This window comes from Simochromis diagramma, unplaced genomic scaffold (genome assembly GCF_900408965.1).
Source record: "Simochromis diagramma unplaced genomic scaffold, fSimDia1.1 OVJJ01000079.1, whole genome shotgun sequence".
In the NCBI taxonomy this organism is placed as follows: Eukaryota; Metazoa; Chordata; class Actinopteri; order Cichliformes; family Cichlidae; genus Simochromis; species Simochromis diagramma.
Window position 1 is genome coordinate 5,236,422 of NW_024387075.1, and position 25,052 is coordinate 5,261,473.

A 25,052-nucleotide genomic window follows, 5' to 3' on the forward strand; every position below is an offset into this window, starting at 1 on the left:
CGGGTGTTATGTTCTAAAAATAACCAGCGATAGGTGAAATCAAGTAGCCAATTTTATTTTTTGACGGTGCAAAACGTTTCGTGGACATCGTGGACATACAGTACTGCACTTCAGAGTCACACTGCTAGCAATCGATGCAGCAATTCTGTACTGTACAGGAGAGACGTCACGGAGGAGATCGTCTGCAGCGATCAGGACGCAGGACACAATGTGATGTAAAAAAAAAAAAGCATGCAAACTTGCACTAAAAAATCCGCGAAACAGCGAGGTGAAAGGTGAACCGCGTTATAGCGGGGGACCGCTGTAATTTTGAAGGTAAGTCACAACATACCCTTCGTAAATACTAATGTATAGAAACCCTTACCAGCAATCATTCATTTTTTGTGTGGCTTTTTTCACGGTTTGTTAACATGCTGTGTAGGTGTGTACTTGACTAGCTGATATCGACATAACGGGGAAACATCTGGTTTGACTATTCTTCACCTGTAGTTTGAATGCTGAACATTTGCCTGTTTAAATCATAAGACCAGTCACTATACAGAGATGTGCTTCTGAATGTGGACGATGTGTCTTCTGATTTTGTAATGCAGTTCTGCTTGTGTTGAGTGATGTAAACAACTGATCGATCTAAACGCTTTAAACGTCAAAATTGATCATTAGATTTTTTATGACACAACAGTGGTGAGTGTTCCCACCTTCTCCTCTTTGTAACTTAACGCAATCTTTCCGTTTTCGAGTTTTGGACATGATTTTGGAGGATATCTTCACAGTAGCGATTGACCGCAAAGTAAATCTACCGGAAATGCACAACCCCACATCCGGTCTCAAACCAGGAAGTCAGCATTTTCTCGTGCACAGGGTCAATTGGCTGATTTCTTGCAAACAGAAAGTTTGAATAGCAGGTAGGTGGGGTCTGTTGTGCTCGCAGCTAGAGCTCTGTATATGGAGTAAAAAAAGGTTTTAACTTTACAGCAGGGAAACTCTGCATACTTTATGAACACTTACCGCCACAGCAATCCTTCCAAGCACGTGCTCTGGAATTCTTTTGTAGACGTCCAATGAGCCACCTGCACAACACAGATTTCCCATTGACACAGGTTAGTCAGTGTCAATGTATGCATGTATAAGTGTATGTGCGTATGTATATTTAGAGCGTTACAGTAATACAGACATGTTGCACAATTCAGATTAAAAAAAAAGAAAGAAGAAATGCTCATTTCATCTTAATCCCGGTTTTATATTACTTATCTAGCCCACAGATCCTGAACTGACATCATTGCCAAGAGAGCAATGCTGACCTACATATACACTGCAAAAAGTACACAAAACTAATTTAAATACATAAATAATCAATAAATAAAAATGAAATAATAAAAGTAATAATAATAGTAGTAGTAATAATAAAAGTCTAATCAGTCATTTTTTTTATAACATCATCAAAACCCTACCCAGTTAATTTAAGATAAAGTGATACTGAGGATATCATCCAAGTATTCTGCAAAATTACAGCGACTATACACAATTATACCCAATCATCATTCAGTGTTTGCTATATGTGAACCTGTTTACATTTGTACACATACATCCAGAAATTTCATGATGTTTCATGAACTAACAGAGTACTCAGAAGTTATACAGACTGCTGACAAGCTAGAAAATGTGTGAATCGAGGGAAATCACTGCATTAACACACACTTTGACAAACATATACAGCTTTCTCCACCTCCCCCCAAAAAAACAAAAAAAAACCCCACAGTTCTCCATCTCACACCAGTAAAGGCACACACAAATACACCTACAACTGCACTTAAGTCAAGATTTATCACGCCCTTGTAGCTTTTAGCACACAGGCATGCTAAACAGCTTACAGCGATCAGACATTCTCTTGATCTGCAGAAGTGTAAATGGGTACACGGCAGAGAGAAAGAGGACTTTTCCCCCAAAGTCTCTTTTATACAACTGTAGCTAGCAAAGGAAAAAAACAGAAGCTACTTGCTTAAGTCGCAAAGAAACTCACCGTCCATAAATTCTGTGCATATTGATATCCTGTTCTCTACAAAAAAGGCACTGAAGAAAGTGATGATGTAGGGAGAATCACACTGCAATTTAAGAGCACAGAAAATGTGATCATATAAGAGCATGCCAAAAATATTTATTCAGGATTACGAAAAAAAATAAATAAATAAAAATAAATAAATTTGAAAAGAAAAAAGAAAAATTATCAGGAATTTGAGTGTTAAGTTGCAACAACTGCAATGAACTGCACAAAAGCTTTTTGTGATCAGATTTTAAAATTTCAGTCCATGATTCAAAAGCATCACTGCAGCATCCATTGCAAGTCTAACTGCTGAAAGAAGTATTACATTTATCATTCAATTACACAAACACACACACACACACACACAGACTATGTATATATTCTTTCTCAGATCACACACACATTTGTGTGCCTGTTCATTCAGGTATCACTGATCCCCGGCTTAGTAAGTAAGACCAGAGGTGATAAATGGCATTTCATTAGTTAGACTCATGGTTAATTAAAAATGTAGGTGCGGTAGGACATCAGACATCAGTGGAGAAAAAAATGTTTTGGTGAAGAACAGGAGGCAAATTAGTCGTTCAAAACTAACCTTGTAGAGAATTTCTAATTCTGACATGATTTGCTTCTGTAACTCCACCGTGATATCCAGGGGAATGACCTGCAATCAGACATGGGCGAGACAAAAGGGGCATCAAAATTATAAACTCGACACCAACAAATTCCGCTGATGTTTCAAAGGGATGGACTAAATGAAAGGGTAAGCACTATGATCGTCATGTAAATGGAAGGAATTCTCACCTTGACAGCTAAAACCCGTTTGCCGTGAACGTGGTACGCTCTGGATGGGTCAAAAGAGAAGACAATAAGGTTAAAACAAAACTGAAAAAAGGGAATGCAGTCTCAGACAGTAATATATTGTTACTTTTTATTTAATGAACTTACAAAATGAAAGAAATATGGCATTTATACAAGTTTGAGCACCCTCGTTACTCAGTATTTAATAAACCTGCCTCATACAAATAGTCCCATATTCACCCCTTATGAATAAGGGAGCAGCTGAAAGTAGCTTCTTATTCTTCTACAGCATTTTTCATAGAGTCTCAATGATGTTCATATCTGGTGAATGTGAGGGCCATACTTTGCTCATAAATTCATATTTTGCCATTAAAGTTTACTCCCTTTAACACTTCTATTACATGAAGCTGCTCTAGACTCTGTTCTGAAAGAAAAACATGCAACACTATCTGATTAAAACCACCACAAGCTGTGATGATGCGAGTAATGCTACAGTTAGTTCAATAATGTTTTATTGACCAACAGAACTGACTATAAATCATCCACATCGGACTTTTTGAGCAGAGTCTAAACCAGACTGACAAAATCCTGCTGTTATTTCTCTTCAAGGTCAGAAAGCATCACGCAAAACCTGATGCAGTCAGCCCTCTGTCTAGTTGCTCCAGACAGAGTTTTGAGTTGCAAGTAAAGCAGCAGCCACCGACCTGGCCCCATAATGATTTAATTATCAAACTCCTTAATGCCAAACATCGGCTTTAGTTACAGCCCTTGAAAGGTTAGTTTACGGGACCGGTGACCTCTCAACATACAATCCTCAAGGACAAATACTGTCCAACAGCTGTCAGGTGATGGGGATGAGCTGGCTTCAGTGTACGTCACACAGGCTGGTTAGCTCACAAACAGGCTTAGTAAATGTGATACCTGGCTACTCAACCGTCTGTGGGTCATCCAGAGAGAATGAGCATTGCACAAGGTGTGATTAATGTGTCTAAGATTGGAGGATCGCATTTCTCTTCGGACAGATACCTCTAAACTGTCCCAGGCCTTTAATTAATGGTACCTATTAGTGCCTTTCAGGTTTTTACCCACAGTTAGAGCTAACTTTGGCTCTGGCTTTCTGACTACAGCCATGCCACATTTCTCTTTTTCCCCTAATTAAAGACAAACTTCAGACATTTAAGTGATTGTCATTTATTTCAAGGTGTCCAGAGAAGAAACAGTAACCTCACATATTAAACAATTTATTAAATTCACTGATAGCTACAGGGTCTCAGCTTCTATGCCCTCTCCTTGAATCTACAGGTAGTAGAGTCAGTATTGCTTAAATAATCCTCTGAATTACTTGCAACTTCAATTTGTGTCAGGACCCATGACAAAGTTCTGCCATGAGCCAAATTTTACAGATAAAACAAGAAGGCCAGATTTTTTTGTTGTTTTTTGTTAAATATTTTTTCCATTAGCTTCTTCTGATTTCACACTGTCATTTCTTTTTGCCTCAAGACGGATACAGTGTTTAAGAATTTAAGCGTCATCTTTCTAGACCAGAGCTCTTTGAACACGAAGGCTGATAGCCTTGTTTTCATTTTGATGTCTCGGTCTTCCTTTAAGCTACAATCAATATCAGTTAAGCATGACTGCTGCTTCTTAATTAAGACAAAGATGTTAATTGAGGCAAGATTGCAGGGGTAGACATGTTAAATACTGACTGGGCAGGCTGTGTAAGTGTGGCAGCCTGAAAGGAGATTAGCACGGTGAAGACGTGGTTTAAACAACTTATTGTTCTCACTGAGGAGGCTAAGAATGTTGAAAAACTGAACACTGCTTTTCAGGAATAAAGGAAGTACAAATTCTACAATGATCTTAACCTCAGCCAATTATGATGCATAGCAAGCTATAAGCTGTTCTATGAAGTCTGGAAATATTGATGGACTTGCATGGTTTTGGAGGAAGAGCGGTCCTCTGCAAGTTATTTCCTTGTCATGCAAGTCTCAAGTTACAAACATTTCAACTATAGGAAACATCTGATGGTGGTTTCTGCAGCTAAAGGAGGCCACAAAAGAAACAGTGACTAGCTTCTTAATCTCCAAGTTTAAAGAAATGCATGTTCAGGGCATGTTTTAGGGGTGGAGATGCAATAGGACCTCTACTGCACTGAAGCTTTATTCTGAGGTTGTCCTTGACTGTCTCAGGGCCAAACATCCCTGTATGAGTTACAGTGACAGGCTTGTGACAGCAGGAGACATGGGGACAAGGTTACATAGCCACCCCCTGCCACTTCCCCCTGATCTGACCCCAGTAAACGTGCCCCATTGCCTGGATCTTATTTACACTCTAGCTCGCTCTGTAATAAAAGCTTCATCATGCAGTATTCATAGGGCCTCTCTCTATGTCTCTGAAGTTGGGGCCGTGGGTTAGAGATCGGCCTCCTGGATCAGGGCTAACGTGCTATGCTTACACTGCCACATGGACGACGAGCTGAATTTCTCTCTCCCTGACTCCCTCACCTGATACTGCTTTCACCGGTCACCCAAGTGCCACAGACTGACAGAAACCCAAACACAGAGACATAAAAGGCTCCCTAATTATCCAAAACATTATGAGCAGAAATCCAGAGTTCAAATAAAAAGCGTTTAAAGGTTTCTTTACCACTGTGTGAAAAACGCTCAATATTTTTGTGAACAGGCCTCTTGTGGATGAAATAATAATAATAATAATAATGGATTGGATTTATATAGCGCTTTTCAAGGCACCCAAAGCGCTTTACAATACCACTATTCATTCACTCTCACATTCATACACTGGTGGAGGCAGCTACAGTTGTAGCCACAGCTGCCCTGGGGCAGACTGACAGAAGCGAGGCTGCCATATCGCACCATCGGCCCCTCTGGCCAACACCAGTAGGCAAGTAGGGTAAAGTGTCTTGCCCAAGGACACAACGACCAGGACAGAGAGTCCAGGGATCGAACCGGCGACCTTCCGGTTACAGATGCGATTCCCAACCCCCTGAGCCACGGTCACCCCAGATATAGATGTGCATTAATGAGACCCAAGTTAGCTTAACAGGTCTTCATATACAAATATCAAAAACCATAACTCATCTAAATTATATTCACCACTTCATAATCAGCCTTGTACATTGCTCCATAGAAGTCCTGGGCTGAGCACATGCACAAAGCACGCAGGCAACCCATCAAGTTGAATTTGATTTTAGGACAGAGGATGTGATGATAGGAAGCTAAACCTGAAGGAAGGTTAGGCGATGAGTGAGAAATGTATTGGTATAGTCAAAAAGTACGCCTGTGTTTTTAATGTGCAGTAGGTCCGGGTATGATTGCAGGCACTAAATTATCCGATTTAGATGATTCAGGAAGTTATAGCACGACCAACAGTCTGATCCTCACCTTGAATGCTTAAAAAGAGTGTTGAGCACACTTTATGAGCCACTGTTGACTTCAATGGATACTGCCATTTGGTCTTTGGATCAACATCCTCAACATTAAGATTGGTGCAAAAGGTGCTATTTATTCTCAAGCAGAGATGGGCAGTAACGCGTAATCCAATTACTTTTTTCAAGTAACGAGTAAAGTAAGGGATTACTATTGCAAAAAAAGGCAATTTGATTATCGTTACTTTCCCGTAAGCACGCTGCGTTAGGGCGTTACTAAAACCGTGATTTTTTTTTGCAAGAGTGTCTCGTGACAGTGACGTAAGCGAGTGCGACATTCGTGGCAACAAATCAACAATGGATAATATAACGAGTGCGGGAGAGCATATGACCGTGCAGCGTTTAAAGCGAGGAAATACTGACCTTACTTTGAGTTTGATTCCGTAAAAAGTGACAAAAACATTAGCGTCCGCTGCTCACTGTGTGGGAAGAAAACTTCTTTTTACAACGAAAAACACCCTAAACGTCCGAGCAAGCGCCGAGTACGCTGCCACGGAAATGTGAAATTCACAGAGAAACTGCTGGATCCTTCCACTGTCCGCTGCGACACACCTGCACCAGGGCAAACCTCCGCCTGCCCCACTCATGCTATACAGGTGAAAATAGAGCAACAGGACCGCTGAGTCTTTGATTTTTTTTTTAATTTTCTGCTGTGTTTTACTTGCATCTATTTGAAAGAGTGAGTGTAAACACAAAAAACTATTTTATTTTACATGCTGGAATATGCAGAAAATAGGTTTAAATAGCTTTACTTGACCAATGCTGTTCTCAAGTTTGGTAAAAATGCAGATCAAGTGTTTAGAGTGGGACATCCATGTATCACGCCAAACACTGCAGCACAGCTGGAAACAGTTTCACTCAGAGAAGGCTTGAGCATTTATGGGTGAAGTTATCCATCCCCAAAATGTATTTGATATATCTGTTAAGGCTCTAGTTCTTACCCATCACTGCACAAATTCATATATTGGACCAAATTTAATAAAGGAAACAAAAAATTTGGAAAAAAAAAAAAGCATTCCTTTTTAAGGGTCGTTGTAATGACAGATATATGGAAACACAATGCCTCTGGTTCTTCAGACAACTAGAAAATCTAAGAGCAATCAACCAGTGAAGCACAGCCATTTGAAATGCAATGATCAATATAAAGGAAAAATAAAATCAATGGAGAAAATGGGCTGGGACACTAAAGGAGCAGCCGTGGATGTCTAAGTAGATGTCACCACAGCCAGGCAAATGTGCTTCTTTTAATTGCACCGCCACGAGTCACAAGTACAGCCTGTGTGTCCTTGTTATTGTATTTATAAGGCGTAGAGTCAGTAGGAGTGGCGGACAAGATGGACCTCTGAAAGAGTGTGTAATAAAAAACAAAGGCTGACATTGATGGATGGTTAGGTCAGCATGTGGCTATGGAGAGCTGAGATGTTGGTAACATCCAATTGAGTCTAAATGGCTCTAGGTCATAAATGGGCTAAGAGGTTAAAAGGTGGGGAGCTTATCGTAGTGCTCTTCACAAGTGATAGGCCCAATATAAGCTGGAATGAACAGCAGGTCCTGAAGAGGGCACAGCATCGCCTCATTTCTATGTCACAAAATTTGCTAAATGGAATTAGCATCATACATAGTAAAGATGGTATGAGAGTGAGCGGTCAACATGCACATTTTTCAGTACACTTGGTTTCCTTTGCTTGTCTAAATGATTCTGACCTGCAAAAGTATCTGTCAAATAATTAAAGCATGTTCATTAAATACTAATAAAAGCCAAATTAAAATTAGATAAACACATAAATAGAACACAAATAACAAACATTACTTGTTTTGTTTTTTCAAAATCATCTCCTTTCAACCTTAGAAAGTTCAGCAGCATTGCATATAGATTTTTTGCTGGGCTAAATTGACTGAAAAGTTGTTGGGTTTGCAGTATTGGCCTTCCCCTGTGCAGTGTAACCACTTCTGGTGCCAAACTGATGAACAATCTTATTCTATGACAACTATAAGAAACTGCAGCTTTATAAATATATATATTTAAAAAAAACCTCAGAAAAATCATAAAAGAGTAAAAGGTGTTTGGAAAGAAAAGGATCAAGAAATAAAAAAGATAGATGTTTGGATTTGTTGGACTATCAGAAGCAGAGCACTCCGTCAAGCCAAGGTTAGTCTGAGCAGTGATCAATACTTCAATCTCAATAAAACAGCTCAATAGCTGAGGATTGATGGGAAAGAGAAAGCACAAGGTAGGGGAAAGAAAGATAGAAGGAGCGACACAAATGCCAACCTTGTCACAACGTTATCAGGTCAGTCATACATTTGTCTAGCCAGAAAGGATGGAAGTCTTCTTGGTGGTAGGTTATGTGCTTTACTATAGGCCAATTAAGTCAATGGCTGTCATACCTTACAGCCCCAAATCGATATCATATATGTTTGCAACCTTCAACCCAGAATAAAAAAAAAAATGAAGGTACAGACGAAAATCAGCCTGACAGATGCCCCACCAAACAGTGAGTGATAGATGGAGACACAATTGAACAGAAAGAGTGCTGTGAGGAATGAAAACCCTTCACACAAAATGTAGTTTTGAGTCCTATTTTGTTAGAAAAAGTGGACAGAAAGATGATAAAAGTCACACTCAATCTAAAAGTAGCCACTCTTGTTGAATATCTGCCAGGTACAGTTTTTTCAGGCTTACTGAATGCACCATAATCTCTTCAGTGTCACTATCCATTACAGTGCTTTGGCCTTGCAATGCTGGTGCCTCATCGTGAGAGCCAACAAACACTTACTTGTAAACTGTGCCTCCATTTCCATGGCCAAGTTGCTCCTGATAGTGGATATCTTGGGCATTTATCTGCAGAGAAGGAAACACACCCAGGATTACACTGATTGTAAGTGGATGTTATAACATGAGAAGCAATACAACCGCTGGATTACATGTGTAACTAAACTGGCAGAGAGACAGAGATGTGAGCACGTGAGGGAGATGGGACTGCACTGTAATTGAAGGCTATAAACAAGACAAGAATTCAGGTCAGTCCAAGTTCAGCGACGTAAGGAGTGAAAAACAAAATAAGAGAGGGAGGAGAAGAGATCAATACAAGGTTTTGCTGTCCAATTTAAAACAAAGAAACAATACTGTGTTTGGGCGAGTGGGACGCTGAATGTTGTAGGATTTAATGATGATTTGTTTTCAGTCATTTCATAATTATTTCATTTTTGTTTTTTAAAGTCAGAGTGTGATCATGTAGCTTCCTCCTCTTGTACATTTTGTAGATTTTTTCCAACCAGGACGATGAAATAATTGATTGAGCCAAAGCTTATTTAAATATAAATATCAACTAAGCATTGAAGAAGGCAGAATAAAATCCAAGAAAAAACAAGTAAGAGTTGTATGTTGTTGTTTTGTATAATATCAGCATACTTTTATGTAAGACAGCCACCATGTATTCAATTCATAAATACATTTTACAGTTCATTATGTAACGTTTGTCCTGGTCTAAGATTTTAGGGTGAAAATTACTCAAAACATCACTATTCAATATTAAAATATGTCCCTTAATAATGCAAAATAAAAATATAAAAGCAAAATAAATCCAACACTCTAAGCACCACACGTTTTGGTAACTACACAACTTAAAATTTGTGCCAAAAATACTTTTTTTATTTGTCATTATTTTTAAAAGTACTTTTATTTGCGTGTATCATTTTTTAATTAACAAAATAAAGTGAATATTTTTAATTTCTAATTATTGCCTCCGTTCAACATGACCTCAGTGTGTGTGGTGTTCACTGAGGCTGCAGACTAACAATACATTAGTTTAAAAAGTTCATTTATTTTGATATTTAGACTGTGGATGAGTACTGATAAGGGTCAGGCTGTGCAGTAAGCATGTAAACATTAGGGGTGCAACGATACACAAAATTCACGGTTCGGTTCGGTTCGATACTTTGGTGTCACGGTTCGATATTTTTTCGATACAAAAAAAAATGTTCATGCCTTTTTAATTTGTCATTTATAAAATTATAAATATATATTTTAACACAAAAGTACAGTTTTTAAATTTAACCCTAACCCTTGTGCGTGTTGTTTTTTAGCTCGTCATATTGCAGCCACAGAAATTCTTTTGTCCATGAAACCATAAAGCTGCACTTTCTTTTTTGCCTTATAGTCTGATTTGTCATAACTTCTCCGTTTTGTGGTAAGCTTTTCTTTGGCTGTCACTTCTTCACCCTGACCTGTCTTATTTGGCTCAGCAGAACTAAAATATATATCTGTCTGTGAAGGTTCTCAATCATCCAGGTCATCGTAGTGAAATATATATCCTGCCGCACTCACATAAGCTCAGCGATTCTCTGCGCGATCAACCTCTCACATGTTTAAGCTGCGGGAGATTTCACTTGTCATGTTTGCATAGTAAGCTAACAATTAATAAGACGATGTCAGAGGAATTGGTGCACAAATTATCATCACTCACAGATCAGTGCTGTCGCTCTCTATACACAGTTCGCGCGATTGCAAAGTGAAAGCAAAAAAAACAAGCGCAAATCCAAACACGATTTCAATATGTCACATATTGACAGTGGCTCACCCAATGACATAATTACCCAGCTACATTTCTGAAAGAATGCAAAAGCATTGACATATATTTTTCCTTCCTACAATAGCCCGACAGGCAGGGAAGAGATAGATTTTGGTAGCCCGACTGAAAAAAATCGCTAGCCCCGGGCTAGCGATATTGCGAGCCCTGTATCTGATTGAGGAATCACTCATCTTTGGAAAAGAGAGTTTATTACAGAGAAATGTCTCTTTCCAAAATAAAAGCTATACTATCCGCTTCTTCTGGGCTATATTCTCAGCAGCATATTAAACATATCAGGTCTCCATAAGGAGAATCCTGTGCTAACAGCTGTCTAAATGACTCGGCTAAAATTTGTAGCATGCATGCTTGTTGTTTTTGTCTTTGCACTAGGATGATGTCGGTGTAAATGTGCAGTCATATTCGTTGTGTTCCCACTAGTGCTGTCAGCGTTAATCTCGTTGAAATAACCTTAACGCCACAACACGGCAAATCTCCGTTAACGAGCTACCCTATACAGAGGGGCTAGACGGCCAACACGTTAACGAGCTAACTGCGCTAACACACTAGCTCCCACCCATGTAATTGAGCATTGCATGGCACATCCAACATACTGTTTTACTTTAGTCCATGACTCACTTACCTTCAAGGTCATACGTCACATGAAAACCAAAATAATTCCAAACGCCAGATCTGAATGAGGGTGGGGAGGTCCACTTCTGTCTCGCTAGCTTGCCCTGCGCTCTTCCTTCTGACCATGGCTGTGTTGAGTGCTCAGTGAATCTGCGTTCGACTACTCCGCCTAGGCTGCACTCTCGAGCCTAGGCGGAGTAGTCAAATGCAGATTCACTGAGCGCTCAACACAGACAGCATCGTCAGAAGGAAAGTTGATAAAATAAATTACAAATTTTGTATTCTTTTTTTTTCTCCCCTTTGGTTTTCTTTCTTTCTCTCCCCCTCTTTCTTTCATTCTTTCCCCCTGTCCTATCCCACAGTCATGTCTGTCCCGTTTGCAACTGAAAATAAAATAAATTCATAATTATAATAAAGGTCAATCAAATGGACCAATATGATGATCCACTTAAAATAAATCCTCTTGGCATCTTTCTTGGCCTCAAGACAACAATTCTGATGGCTATAGATCCAAACGGGACACAAAAAAAAAAAAAAAAAAAAAAAAAAAAAAAAAAAAAAAAATTTTTTTTTTTTAAATTGTATTGTTCGATACATATGCGTACCGAACCGAAAGCACTGTATCGAACGGTTCAATATCGATACGAATATCGTTGCACCCCTAGTAAACATGCCTGCACACAACACGTGATAATGGACCCTGCCTAATTTAACCACAACTAATGTGATAGCAAGGTGAGAAGATGGAGGTAAAGAGAAAGGATGGTTTCAATTCCAATTTTATTCATGCAGTGCCAAATCACAACAACTGTCACCTCAAGGCACTTTATTTTTTAAGATAAAGACCCCACAGTAATACAGTGAAACCCCAACAATCAGGCAGAAACCAGGAAGGCTGTATGTCTAATTTTCTTCCTACATGATAGCCACTGTGTCTGAATGCATACACTAGTTACAGAGTCAGAGTGCGTGTGAGTGAGAAAGGAGAGAGCAAGTCTATATATTGGGTGCAGTCAGCGTGACGAGACAACATCCAAATACACACCCTGTATGACATGCCCACAGCCCCTCAGTAGGTCTCAGAGCAACAGCAGTAAGATTACAGGCTGGAATCGTACAGAAACCCCAAAGCACACACTAACCTGGCCATTTGTCAAGATCCTCTTCAGCTCTGCAGATGACTTTTTTAAGCTGGAGGACAGAAAACAGTACATCAGACTTCACCACATTTACCAACCAGAGGTTTAGTTGTTTATTCCAGGTAGTGTAACATGATCCTTGTGCCCCAGAAAGCTCACCTGTTGTTAGCTATAGAGTCTGGGACAGCGTGACTGCAGTCATTTGCTGGATTAGGCCTTGTATTAACCTGAAGGTGTGCAAAGACAGGCATAAGAATGTAAAAAGACACACACACACACAAAAAAAAAAAAAAAAAAAAAAAAGGGCACACGGTCACATGGACAATAAAACACAAGACTCTCGTTTCAGCTTGTGAAGTCAATTGACTGTTTAAAAAAAAAAAAAAAAAGAGCCAAATGAAGAAGAAGAAAATTTTTATTTGCATAAAAGCACAGGAAGAAAGACAGCAAAAATCAGCTGGGAGAGTCCAGACGAAAACTTAAGACATTCCCATTTTCGTGCCTCGTGGGAGACTTTTTCTTTACATCTATTCATCTGCATCTATGTTTACTCCAAAGACCTCCAGGCTCAACCTAGATATGAACACAAAAGGAGAGACAAGACCCTTTAAAGGAGATACTAAAAATAGCATATTAATTGAGATCAAAAGGCCAATGCGTTGGGTCCACTAAAGCACAGGGAATGTCTCTTTAATTAGTGCCCAAGAAAACCTCATTTAAAAAGGCACACAGGGCTTCCCTCGGCCAATTACTTTTGTATTAAAGCAGGAGAAAAGCGGGGAAAGATTAGCAAAAGACTAAAGGTTTTCTGGAAAGAACATCGTATTCTCAAAACCGACTCTTGACCTTTAAAAAAACTGACTCGGTTCAGTAGCACTTCTCAAAGCTCCTCAGAGGATACATAAAGTAGTATTTGTGTGTGTGTGTGTGTGGGGGGGGGGGATTTTATCATTGAAATGCAGATGGATATAATATGGATCATCTGGAGAGATGGAGGAGGTGTCAAGTCATTTAACCCATGGTAATTAGCAGTGAGTTTCAATAGCAACATATGCCTAACATAAAATGGGAAGGTCTGCGAGAGGCCATTTGGGGGCTTGTAATGACAATTTCATGGTTGAACAATGACATCTTCTTATTGCCCGATTTAGTTTTTTCTCTAACCAACGCTGACACTCTTTCTATCATAGGGAATGAGAGGATCATAATACTCTGGAGGGGAGATAACACCTTGTTCTTAAATGACTATCGCAGCATGAGAATCAAGAATACAGAGACGGATGGAAAAGCAGAGAGACAGGCCCTGCTACAGCCGCAGCCAGATATGCTAATGCATAAACATAGTCGAGGGGAGCAAGACAATGAGTGAAAGAGAAGGAGAGCCTTGACTTCAATTGACATTTCAATAAGTGGAACACAGCATTATCAATCCATTTGACTCAACTTCTCACCCTCCCCTCCCCTCATTCTCTGTGTAAGGCAGCCGAAACAATTATTGAGATAGGTACCTTCAGGCCATGTATGTTCCGGATCCCTGGAGTCTTGCCGGCTGAAACAGTAATTGACTAGATTGTAGAACACATCACTGGGCCATTTACAAATGTGGTGAAAAGGAATCAGTTCTTCATGAAGGAAAAAAAATGATGAAATGAAATGAGAGTTACTAAAAAATTAGTTGTGGACAAGAGAGTGATTGAGCTGTTGGTCTCTTGAGATGGTTGGTTGGTAGTTAGGTAGGAAGAAAACAATCACAGCGTTAGAGGAAAGAGGGGCAGATAGAGAGAGAAACAGAGTGAGCCAGAGAGCTAAAGGGAGACAATAAAATGTTTCATCACATCTCCCCTAGGGCCTGTTAGAGATTATGTATGTCTTTGAGCGTTGTGAAAACTAGCTGAAAATATAGAAAAACTATGTTATGAAAAGGCCCTCATTATGAAAACCAGTTTAGGAACAGAAACTGCACAATGCCAGAGATGCAGGCAAGGCTTAGCCTGAGCTGAACACAAGCATGCACTTTGAATGCCCTTGGAGCAAAAGAAATGTAGATTTATGAATGACATTCAACAACAAAGCCAGCCGCTGAATTTTAATGTTATCCAGAGGCTCCACTGTTACTCCTACTCACCAAATGCTCACATTTTTGTGAAAACAGCGCAGGTCATGTACACTAATTTTAGTAAAATAGGCGTTTACAAATAAAGTGTGAATATTTTTATATATTTAAATGGTGCTGGTGATTAATTGTCACCACGTTAATTACAAAGCAGCCTTTAGCATCGCCTAGCCCGTGATAAAAATGGAACATCTCACTTTTGTACCTCTTGGAAAAATCTGCAGAGGGTCCGGCAGCAGTCCATTCATGCGTTGTTCATTCATTGTGTTGCAGTACTAAAAGGGGAAAAGCAAATGACAAACAGTCGAGTGTGACACTAAATTGAAATGACTTTACATGCATTTAAGTTCACAGATAATATCTGTACAAGAATGTTATCAGCACACGACAGAGGTAGAAAAACCTTAAATTTGAAGATCTGACCCTACACTACATGGCCTAATTTTAGAGTATTACACACACACAAAATGTTTATTTAACTGCCACCAGAATTAATCCACAGTCTTTTGTAAAAAACGTGAGCATGCTGTGCGGAAATCTGTTGCAGACGAGGACCAATGCCCTGTGGGCTTGTTCTGAAGGAGTGTAGCATTAACCCTTTTCTCCTCCAGGTCAACAGCTCACCAAACACTCATATCCTACAGGACTAACACGTGCATGCACGCACTCTGGAGCCTCTCGGTTGCTTGCCAAGGCAATGCAATAATTGATGTTTCAGTTAACCAAACCATCTGTTAAACAGCAAGTGTGTGTGAGCATGGCAGAGAGAGAGTGTGTGTGTGTGTTTACTTATGTGCGTTTTGTTGATGTCTTCTGCTTTTGCAGGGGTTGAGTTTGAGACGATGTCTTTATATTGTGCACACATACACAAGTTTATTGTAATTCATTTACAAACTAGTACTGAGTGATCGCAGCAAAATGTAAATGCTCTTTCACTGAGGAGGCAGGAGGGAGGACGATGGGCACGGCTTGGATTGGAATGGATCAGAATGGCTACCCATGTGGCACAGCTGTTATTAAAAGGCCTATTTATCACTGTCAGATCCCCTCCTCGCTCCTAGCCCTCTGCTTTCGCCCTCCAGCATTCTCAATAGGCCGCATCTGAACAATGGGTCTTAATAGCAAAAAAAACATGGTGTGTGTGTGTGTTTGTGTGTGTGTTGGGGGGGGGATTGGGGGTGTTCGGGCTTCACGTACCTTTAATTTTCCGCTCAGCTAGCTTATTGATTAAGGCTGCAATTACCACCTAATCTGTAGTAGGTGTGTTATTAAAAGACATTCTCCATTGTTGGCCAATAACTAAACAGTGTCCGATCCCAAATACCATCGCTCAGCCTTAAGGGACAAGCCAGAGTGCAAGAGAGAGAAAGTGAGTCTCATCATCATTAGCAGACCAAGAGCAAATGGGAATGGTGGAATTAGCGCCACTACCTCCAGGGGGAGCTGAGTGAGGAAGGGATGAGGTCACATGTTTTTTTGTTTTTTTTTTAAGCACCTGACATAGGCTGGTCTTTAACTTTGAACAGGGGGCGTCTGTCTTTCAAGGTGTCGAACAATGATTAGAAATGCCTGGAAGTCTAGCGGGTCTCGCAGGAGCATGTAGCAATCAATGTTCTTAGTGCTGGGGGATACTTCTCACAATAAATGCCCTCTGTAGACTGATGTTAATTAAGTGCTGAATTTGAGCATTAATTTTGCTCAGTAATCACGAGCGTGAATTTTTCGCAGGGCAATGTTAAAGCAAAGATCTTGAACAAGACAAAAAAAAAAAGAAAGAAAGAAAGAAAGCAAACATCGTGCACTGACAGCATATTTAAAAGCCTGATTATACATTTCCTAATAAAAATATACACACCCTCCCAAACGCACACACACAGACACACACAAAGCAACCGTGAAGAAACTGAATTATCCCACATTTCACCTAACATGCTGCTTCCCTTAATTCCTATTAATTTCATATAATGGCTGTCTGCTCACCTGGAATTAATAACACTCAAGCAAAAACCCACTAGTCTCCACGGAGGCCAAAAGGCAGCAAACAACAGGGAAAAAAAAACCCTAAATACAAATGCAATCCAGAGCTGAAATGCATAACACTTGCATAAAACATTCAAAGTACACGGCTAGCGTAAATTATAGTCTAGTGAGCCCAGTATTTCCAGGTGATCAGCAGCTTTTTGTACAGCTGGCAGTCCCATGAGTAGAAAGCCATTATGAGGCTCCGAGATTTGTTTGCCAAAAATTCACTGAACAAATGGGGTCTGAAATCTGTGGGAAAAGCTGTGCACTGTTGTGGATACTTAATATTTCTATTGGGCGCTGTAGAAAGAGGCAGGGGTCAGTCATAAATTTATATACACCTAAGGCATGTCAGAATAAAGACAAAAAGTGTAACTGCCAGCAAAAACAATACACGTTTCAATGTTTCTTTAACAAAATATCAATTTTTTCATTTCATTTTCATTTCATCTGCAACAAATTACAAGGAACTCAAGGTTTTTGGACATGCATTTTTTCAGACAAATAAAAATGCAATAAAAACAAACCACAGTGTCGGCCTAATTTTATCTAACAAGTAAAACAAGTCTGCACGGTTCTGTAATTAATTGCGATATTTTCCATGTAACATACAACTAAACATTTAGCCCATGATAAATGACAACTTTTCTTTTTTGTTGAAATCACAGACGTATGACTTCTTGGGCTGACATCACAATAGAAACAACCAAAATTTACATAGAAATTAAGAGTCTCTAATGTTAATGCAAGTTTGTGGTTTTAATGGAGCAAGACAGAATTATTACAAAAAAGTATTTAATCCCCTTCAACCCAGCCAGAATTACAGCACCTACAGACTGGCTGTGTGCACACACAGACATATAATGAAAGAAATATAAAATGACCATCAGTCAACGTTGGTCAGCATCATGGAAGTCTGAAGCTGCTGTGGAATTTTGTGGAAACCAAAATTGAGCTCTTTGGCATCGACCTACCGCGTCTGAAGAAAGAGAAATGTTGGGTATGACCCAAAGAACGGCATCCCCAACGTCAAGCACGAAGGTGGAAACATTATGTCTTGGGGCTGTTTTTTGTTAAGGGTAAAAGACAACTTCACACAGATGTGTGCAAACCTGAACACCAACTACAAGAAACCTCTTACTGCTCTACTCTCCAACAAGGGTTTTTCTACCAAGTACTAAGTCCTGTTTTGCTTGGGGATCAAATGGTTTTTTCACTCAATGACATGCAAATCAGTTTAGAAGTTTTATGCAACAGGATTTTTTTTCTGGATTTTGGTTGAATTTTGGTCTCTCTCCATTAAAATTAAACTGCCATAAAAATTAGAGACTGTTGATTTCACTGTAAGTGAGCAAACGTACAAATTCAGCAGGAGATCAAATCATAATTTGTCCCACTGTAAACACTGCCCCTTTCTCAACCATTACTCCAGCTTTAACAGGACAGTGCACAGAACAACATCCGCTGGATCTGTGGAAAACAAAACTTGCTTAGGTCAAAGCCTTTTCCACGTCTGTTTAACAACACTTCTTGGCACAACATCTGTCTCTTTTTGCTTAATCACCCTGCTACCCTATGCTACTTAATGATTAAAAAGCAACCACAAGTGAATGCATGACAAAAATGGACAAAAAAAAAAGCAGGGAGTGTAAATTGTGCCTGTGGCTCTAGTAGCATCATTGTGAGCTGATGGGGGGTAAAAGACATCCACAGATGAAAGTAGATTTTGAACAACTCTGCAGCCCAGGGGGGCTGCTCTTTAATGAGGCAAAACTTTAAGTACTGAATAATAAATAATAAAAATTGACAGTTCATTTAGTTTACAGTGTACTTCATACAGAAAACCCATTACACACCATTACTCTTACTGTCCGCGGCATGAACAGTAAGTATGGTCGAATATGAAAATATACTGCAGTATTTGAGGGAGCTGAAGGGGATGTGGGACGTGTCTGCATGTGTGCTGCTGAATATTGCCATAGGTTAACTGCTACTAGATGAGGCTATATGGCTTCAATTTCTTCATGTTATATTATAAATAACTACGTCAGTGGAGATTGCCATCAAATCAGTATCTTACCGTCTCATGTTTTGCTACCTGAAAAATTGTGCTTCTCGTTCTAGGCCAAGTATTTTATAGTATTTGATATAACTCACCAGATTGATGAGGTCATTTTGAATTCCACCAAGGTTTTGGTGGCTATCGAAGAACGCCTTTTAATTTAACATTAAAAACTTTGGTGTAGCATATTTAATACTAAAGGTTTTTTCAAACCATTCTTAAAATGACTTATTTACACCTTAAGTCCATGCGAGCTAGAAAGGTAAACACTCAAACTGAGAGTTCAGGATTGTTGAGGATTGACTGGGTCTAAGGTTTTGCTTAATAAAAAGAGAGGTGAGTGGCTTTATTATGGCGCTGAGCAAAGCACTTAAAAAATACAGAAAATCTGAACAACGTCCTTGTTACTGTGTCATGTCAATTTGACGTGCCTCAAAAGCTTTCCAAACGATACAATATACAAAACCCCAGACACTTAAATGGCTCTAAAAAGCTGCACAAAAAAAATTAACCAAAATAGTGCAGAACACATAAAGGAGGAGGACCTTTCAAAATGCTCAAATGTAGTTCAGACATGCTCTTGGCCATTTCATCTAAACTGCACAAAGGATTGAATGTGAACAGTTTCTGTCAGAACTACTTTCCAATGAGGAATCGGCACACAGTAAGAATGCTACAATACAGCAGCATAACTGGAAAACATAACCCTGGCATGTACAGTGCTGTGCAAAAGTCTTGATCAACCCCTCATTTCTTTATATTTTGCTAGGAAATTAGGAAATAGGTGCAGTGATTTATTGACACATGTGCAGACATACTTGGAAATACAGCATATGTATAGAGCTTGTATAATTCTAACAAGTCTGAAATTCAATATTTGGTGTGACCATATTTATTCTTAAACAGTGTGAATTCTCTTAGACCAGGGGTCAGCAACCTTTAACACCCAAAAAGCCATTTGGACGCAATTTCCATGCAAAAGAAAACACTGGAGCCGCAAGTACTTTTTGACATCTAAAATGAAGATAACACTGTATATATTGGTTTTTTTTTACCTTTATGCTTTGTGTAAACAACTACCGGTAAGGTGTTGCTTAAATCCATGAAGTGCTACAGAGAAAATTACATTTTATTTATGTAATTAACACATTTTGAACTCTTAAAGAAATATAACAAAAGGAAAGACACCCAGCTGAACTAAAATGATCCATGTAGCAAAGAAAAACTGTTGTGAGCCGCCACCCTTAAATCGCCTTTGGGCTTTTGGAGCCTTGACCTGACTTAAAAAAAAAAAAAAAATTGGAAAAAAAAAGCACTATGCTGCTGAAAAATGAAAAATAGATATTTGCAAAATTCTGCCTAAATATGTATTTTACCTGGTTAATGTGTGTGGCGGGGCGTGGTCTGCAGCGCCGCTGCAGGGGAGGCGGACGCACCTGAGTGGCACCCGCAATCACGCCTCGCCGCCTTAACGTCTGTGCTATCTGTGCTGTTGTGTTGGTGTGTGTCGGGCTGTGAGCTGAAAAGCTACAGCCGGCTGTATGCGTACAGCAACCGTGTGTGAAAAGTGGTCAATAAAGAGATGCGTGTTCATGGAAACATCGTCGGGTCTGCCGTGATATGTTTACAATGGGACTTCTGCTCCTGAACCTCTGCGCACAGCGTCTGCAAATCGGGGCTGTACGAAGTCACTTTCACCTTTACGCAGGACTGTAAGCTGTCATCTGTGAGGCGTGAGCGGTGTTTGTTTTTAACATAGTTCACAGTGGAGAATAGATGCTGACATAATGTGGATCCGAAGATCCATAATTGGCCTACCTGGGGTTGAAAGTCTCGATAAAGGCACGGCGTTTCGGCGGGTATATCGGCTTTCGCAAGTGTGACGCTTATTTTGAGCGATCAAAAAATAATAGAATATAATTTATATAAATACATTTATATTTATATTTCACAATAATCTTCCAATTTAGAACTACAAGTTAAAAAAAGAACTAAAATAAATAAAATACACTTCAGGTAATTACTTAAAAAAAAAACTAATTTATTTTCCCAAACCACGCGGAGCTGCACTAAAAGGACTAAAGAGTCGCATGCGGCTCTGGAGCCGCAGGTTGCCGACCCCTGTCCTAGACAATCTTTCTTTTAATTTGCGTAAATAGACTTTAGGAATATTTCTCCAGGCTTCTTGAAGGACATCCAGAGCTCTTCTTTGGATGTTGGCTGCCTTTTGTTCTGTTCTCTGTCACACTGTTTCGAAAATATTGACGTCTGGGCTCTGGGGAGGCCAATCCATGACTGACTGTGTTCAATTGTGTGTTTTTCTGCGCAGTGGCAGTGTGTTTGGGATCATTGTCATGCTGAATAATAAAGCTGTTGCCAGGCACACACTTTCCAGATGGGATTGCATGGTGTATCAAAGTCTGGCCACACTTTTCTGCACTCAGAATCCATCAGCTTTGACAAGACCTCCAACACCACAGGCTTAACTGCAGCCCCAAACCATGACGGAGCCTTCACAGTGTTTAACAGATAGCTGTAGACACTCACTGTTCTACCTTTAACCTAAACTCAACAAACTTTAAACAAATTTAGCTTCATCACTCCATAAGACCTGTTGCCACATATTTTCAGTCCATTTCTTGTGTAATTTAGGTTGTCACCTCTGGCTACCAGTGGCTGTTGTTGTTGTTTCTCAAACTCATAATCAAGTAACTTTCATGAAAACCACACAATCACACTCTGTGTGTATGAGTGTTATTACTCATACACACAGAAAGACTGTACGTTTGCGTATCTATCCTCTATCAGGTGCTTTTTATTTGCTGAATGCGTTTTGTTACAGATGCAGCAGTTGGTGACCTATTGTCCTTTGTGTCTTTTTTCCCACCCTTTTAAAAAAAATTCTCTGTCTCTTTTTTGCTTTACCTTTCTTCATGTTAATCTGACCCTCGCTTTCCCATGCCTTAATGACTTTCTGTGGACTTTCAGGTACTTTTCATCTACTGTAAATAATACTTTTAGGCCTACCACATCTTCTTTTGTTCTCCACTTGTTTAGTTTCTTCAGATTTCTTGACACACCTTGCTGAGATATGTGATTTTTGACTAATAGCTCAAAACAACAAACATCAGTCCTCTGAAAATGGTCAGGTAGGAAGACTGAACTGAAAACTAGTTTAAAAAAAAAAAAAAAATCAGCCAATATCCTGACCTTCAGATAGCCTAGAGAATTATGCTCAAGAGCACTTTAAAGACTTACAAAGTCCAGCTTGTTGGAAACAAAATATAAAGAGGAAGCAAGGGTCGCTCAAGACTTTCGCACAGTATTCTAATTTGTGGATATTATGCCTGACTTGGTCAAAGTACTGCATGCAACATTTATGTACTCACATATGACAACATGGCTTTGAGTTCTTCATCACTTCTTACTGTGATTCTGTCTCCCACCTCATCTTCGTCTAAAAAAACAAAAAAAAACAACAAAAACAAAAACAGTACAACTGTAAAAAATAAAATACTAATAATGGGGAAGGGGGGAAATCACAGAGAAAATTCAAAACAGATTTTTTTTGCAGTAACAAGTGTGGTATAATAAATATAAACAGAAGATACTGTAAAACAACACTTTTATGTATATAATAAACATTTAATAAAATCAAGGCATGCACACAAAAAAGCATATCATTCCATATTAAGTATTAATGCAATAGCAAAATTTGGGGAGCCAAAACATACAATCAAAATCATACAATAAAATATAACGTATAAAAGCACTCAGTAAGCAGTATTTATATGTTTGTATGTCAATCAAACTCTTTGCATTCTACCTGTAAACAGGCTTGAATGGTGCCTATTCCAAGAGGCTAAATCTTAATTTGATTGAATGAGAGAAACTTCAACTGTTCCTGTCAATCAATCAGTTAGTACAGTAGCTATGGCATGTCTGGATAAAACGCATGCTAGAGGTTAACACGAGTAGTAAAAAAAAGGGAACAGAAGAGAGAAGCTAACACAATGAAAATGTGTGAAGCTTTTTACTCTCTCAGATAGATGAAGCCCGTTCAAGAGGGCTAGAGTCTAGCCCATGACAGCAGGGATCGGTTCTTACTGTTTATGACGGGATAAACAAGTGTCCCACACAGCTGCATGAGATCTCCTCTCCTTCAGACCAATCTGATAACTGATTACAAGTCCCTACATTACAGGGCTATTGTTTTGGTGTGTAAACACAGTCATTCAAAGCTTCCAATTTCCTCTTGCAGCATTACAGCAGTCCAACTCTAAAGCAGGTACTTACATTCAAAGGCCGTGACAGTGGCTTCAGGCATGACATCTCTGATTGCGACCTGTAATGTTTGACAGGGTGAATTAGGACCAGACAGCTAAGGATAGTTATTAGACTGACAGATATTAATGAGGCAGGGTTACGACACGCTGAGTCAGAAACAGTCCGTGTGTTTTTGACTTGTGCAGTGTGTCTGTGAGTGAAAAGTGATAGTTGGCATGAGGCAGACTCACGAGCAAGTCATTGAAATTCAGAAGAGACGGACAGTCCACGGACGAGTCCATGTCTCCTGTCGGCGTTTTTATTCGGATCACTATCGCCTCGGTGTTCATTGCGCTGTCAGTATTTAACCTAAGTGAGAGCAATAAGAGGGAAGCTTCAGCCTCATAATAGTTGACTGGATGTGGAAGCTAACCAGCTAATTCCCTGCAGCAGTTTGCTAACGATACATGCTAGCATCCTGCTCAGTCCGGATTCTTGATTTAAGTGATGCGGAGCTTTTTTAAAAAACAAAAAGGTTTTGAGGTCGGTCGCCGCCGACACCTCAGTCAAGTCATAACCGTATGAAAGGCTTATCCCGAAGTGTGAACGTGTACACCACTGCTCCACGAGACAAAGTTTACACTGTACTAACGTAGGTGTTTAGCTGTGTAGCTAGTTTTGAGGAAACTGCTACAACAGCGCTTCCGAATCAACATCCGCTCGTTGCCTTTTCAAAATAAAAGACTTGCACTATTTCAAATTCAAATTCAAATTCAAATTTTATTTGTCACGTACACAGTCATACACAGTACGATATGTAGTGAAATGCTTGGACAACTGCTCGTGACCTAAAGAAAACAAAAAAGGAAAAGGCTATGAATAAGATAGGAAATAAATATGAAAAATTAAAAAGGGTAAATTTAACTAGGAAGGAATAAAATATAAATTAAGGTTAAAAATGAAATAACTGTACAACACAAATTAGAATGAAGGGTAAATTTAACTGGGAAAGAATAAGATAAAATATATAAATTAAAGTTGAAAATAAAACAACTGTACAACAAAATACACAATATAGAACTATATAAGAATGTATGAAGAAATATAAATAAATATATATATACACACAATAACAGCAGCTGTACAAGTATTAACTGGAAATGAAGAATGTAGTGACCAGTGTTGTGCAATCCACATTATGTCTTGTGCAGTGCAAATATGCTTAAAGTGATTTAAGTGATGAAGTGAAAACAATGTCCAGAATGTCCAGTGTGTGTGTGTAAGAACTATATGTGTGGGTCAGTACTGTGTGGTGGTGTGATTGAGAGACCGTATCGCCTGCGGGAAGAAGCTCCTCCTCAGTCTCTCTGTGTTGGTCTTCATTCATCTATATCAATCTGTCAAATTTTAATAGGCGAAGTTTGAGAGAATGCTGCTATTCTTATGGATCTTATTTTGGGGTTTTTTCCTATGTTATAAAATGAAATATACATACGGTTTAAAAAGTTTTTGTTTCTGCACTGAAAAGGAATTATTACCGCTTTTGCTGTAGATAACACTGACCTGAGATCAAGGTTGATAAGTTGAGTACAATACTGAGAATACAATAGATTTCTGAGGTATTATGGATAAATATTCCTTTAAAAACATGACCTTAGATCACAATTGTAAATGTTTCGTAAATGGCCCTCACTTACACGGAAATGTACTGCTGTTGAGATGAAAACCACCACAGTTTTTTAAAAAGTGTTTTTTTTCCCTCTTTCACTTGACATTAAAACAGCATTAGTATTTAAAGGTTTCCTCTCTGCACTCGCCATTAGCATATAATTGAGTGTAAAACAAAAGGGCTCTTAAAACCTCTGTTGATCGCGGCCCTGTGAGTGAACAGCTGCTCTGTCCACTCTATAAACAGCTCTGATTGCAGTTCATGGAAAAAAAGACATTGATCCCTGAGTAAAGTGAAGT

General features: G+C 39.2%; 1 protein-coding gene across 2 annotated transcripts in view; it reads right to left on the reverse strand.

Moving 5' to 3' along the window:
* Window positions 1–23,801, reverse strand: part of map2k5 (mitogen-activated protein kinase kinase 5) — a 62,201-nt gene extending 38,400 nt beyond the window's left edge. For both annotated transcript variants that reach the window (XM_040045649.1, XM_040045650.1), the window contains exons 1-12: window positions 23,336–23,801; window positions 23,115–23,163; window positions 22,208–22,275; window positions 14,940–15,009; window positions 14,130–14,170; window positions 12,781–12,848; window positions 12,625–12,673; window positions 9,059–9,123; window positions 2,840–2,879; window positions 2,631–2,699; window positions 2,018–2,099; window positions 1,006–1,067 (exon numbers count right to left, since the gene is read on the reverse strand). In XM_040045649.1, coding sequence (XP_039901583.1) covers window positions 1,006–1,067; window positions 2,018–2,099; window positions 2,631–2,699; window positions 2,840–2,879; window positions 9,059–9,123; window positions 12,625–12,673; window positions 12,781–12,848; window positions 14,130–14,170; window positions 14,940–15,009; window positions 22,208–22,275; window positions 23,115–23,163; window positions 23,336–23,434 — 762 coding nt within the window. In that variant the 5' untranslated portion in view covers window positions 23,435–23,801. The remainder of the gene's footprint in view (window positions 1–1,005; window positions 1,068–2,017; window positions 2,100–2,630; window positions 2,700–2,839; window positions 2,880–9,058; window positions 9,124–12,624; window positions 12,674–12,780; window positions 12,849–14,129; window positions 14,171–14,939; window positions 15,010–22,207; window positions 22,276–23,114; window positions 23,164–23,335) is intronic.
* Window positions 23,802–25,052: the final 1,251 nt, after the last annotated feature.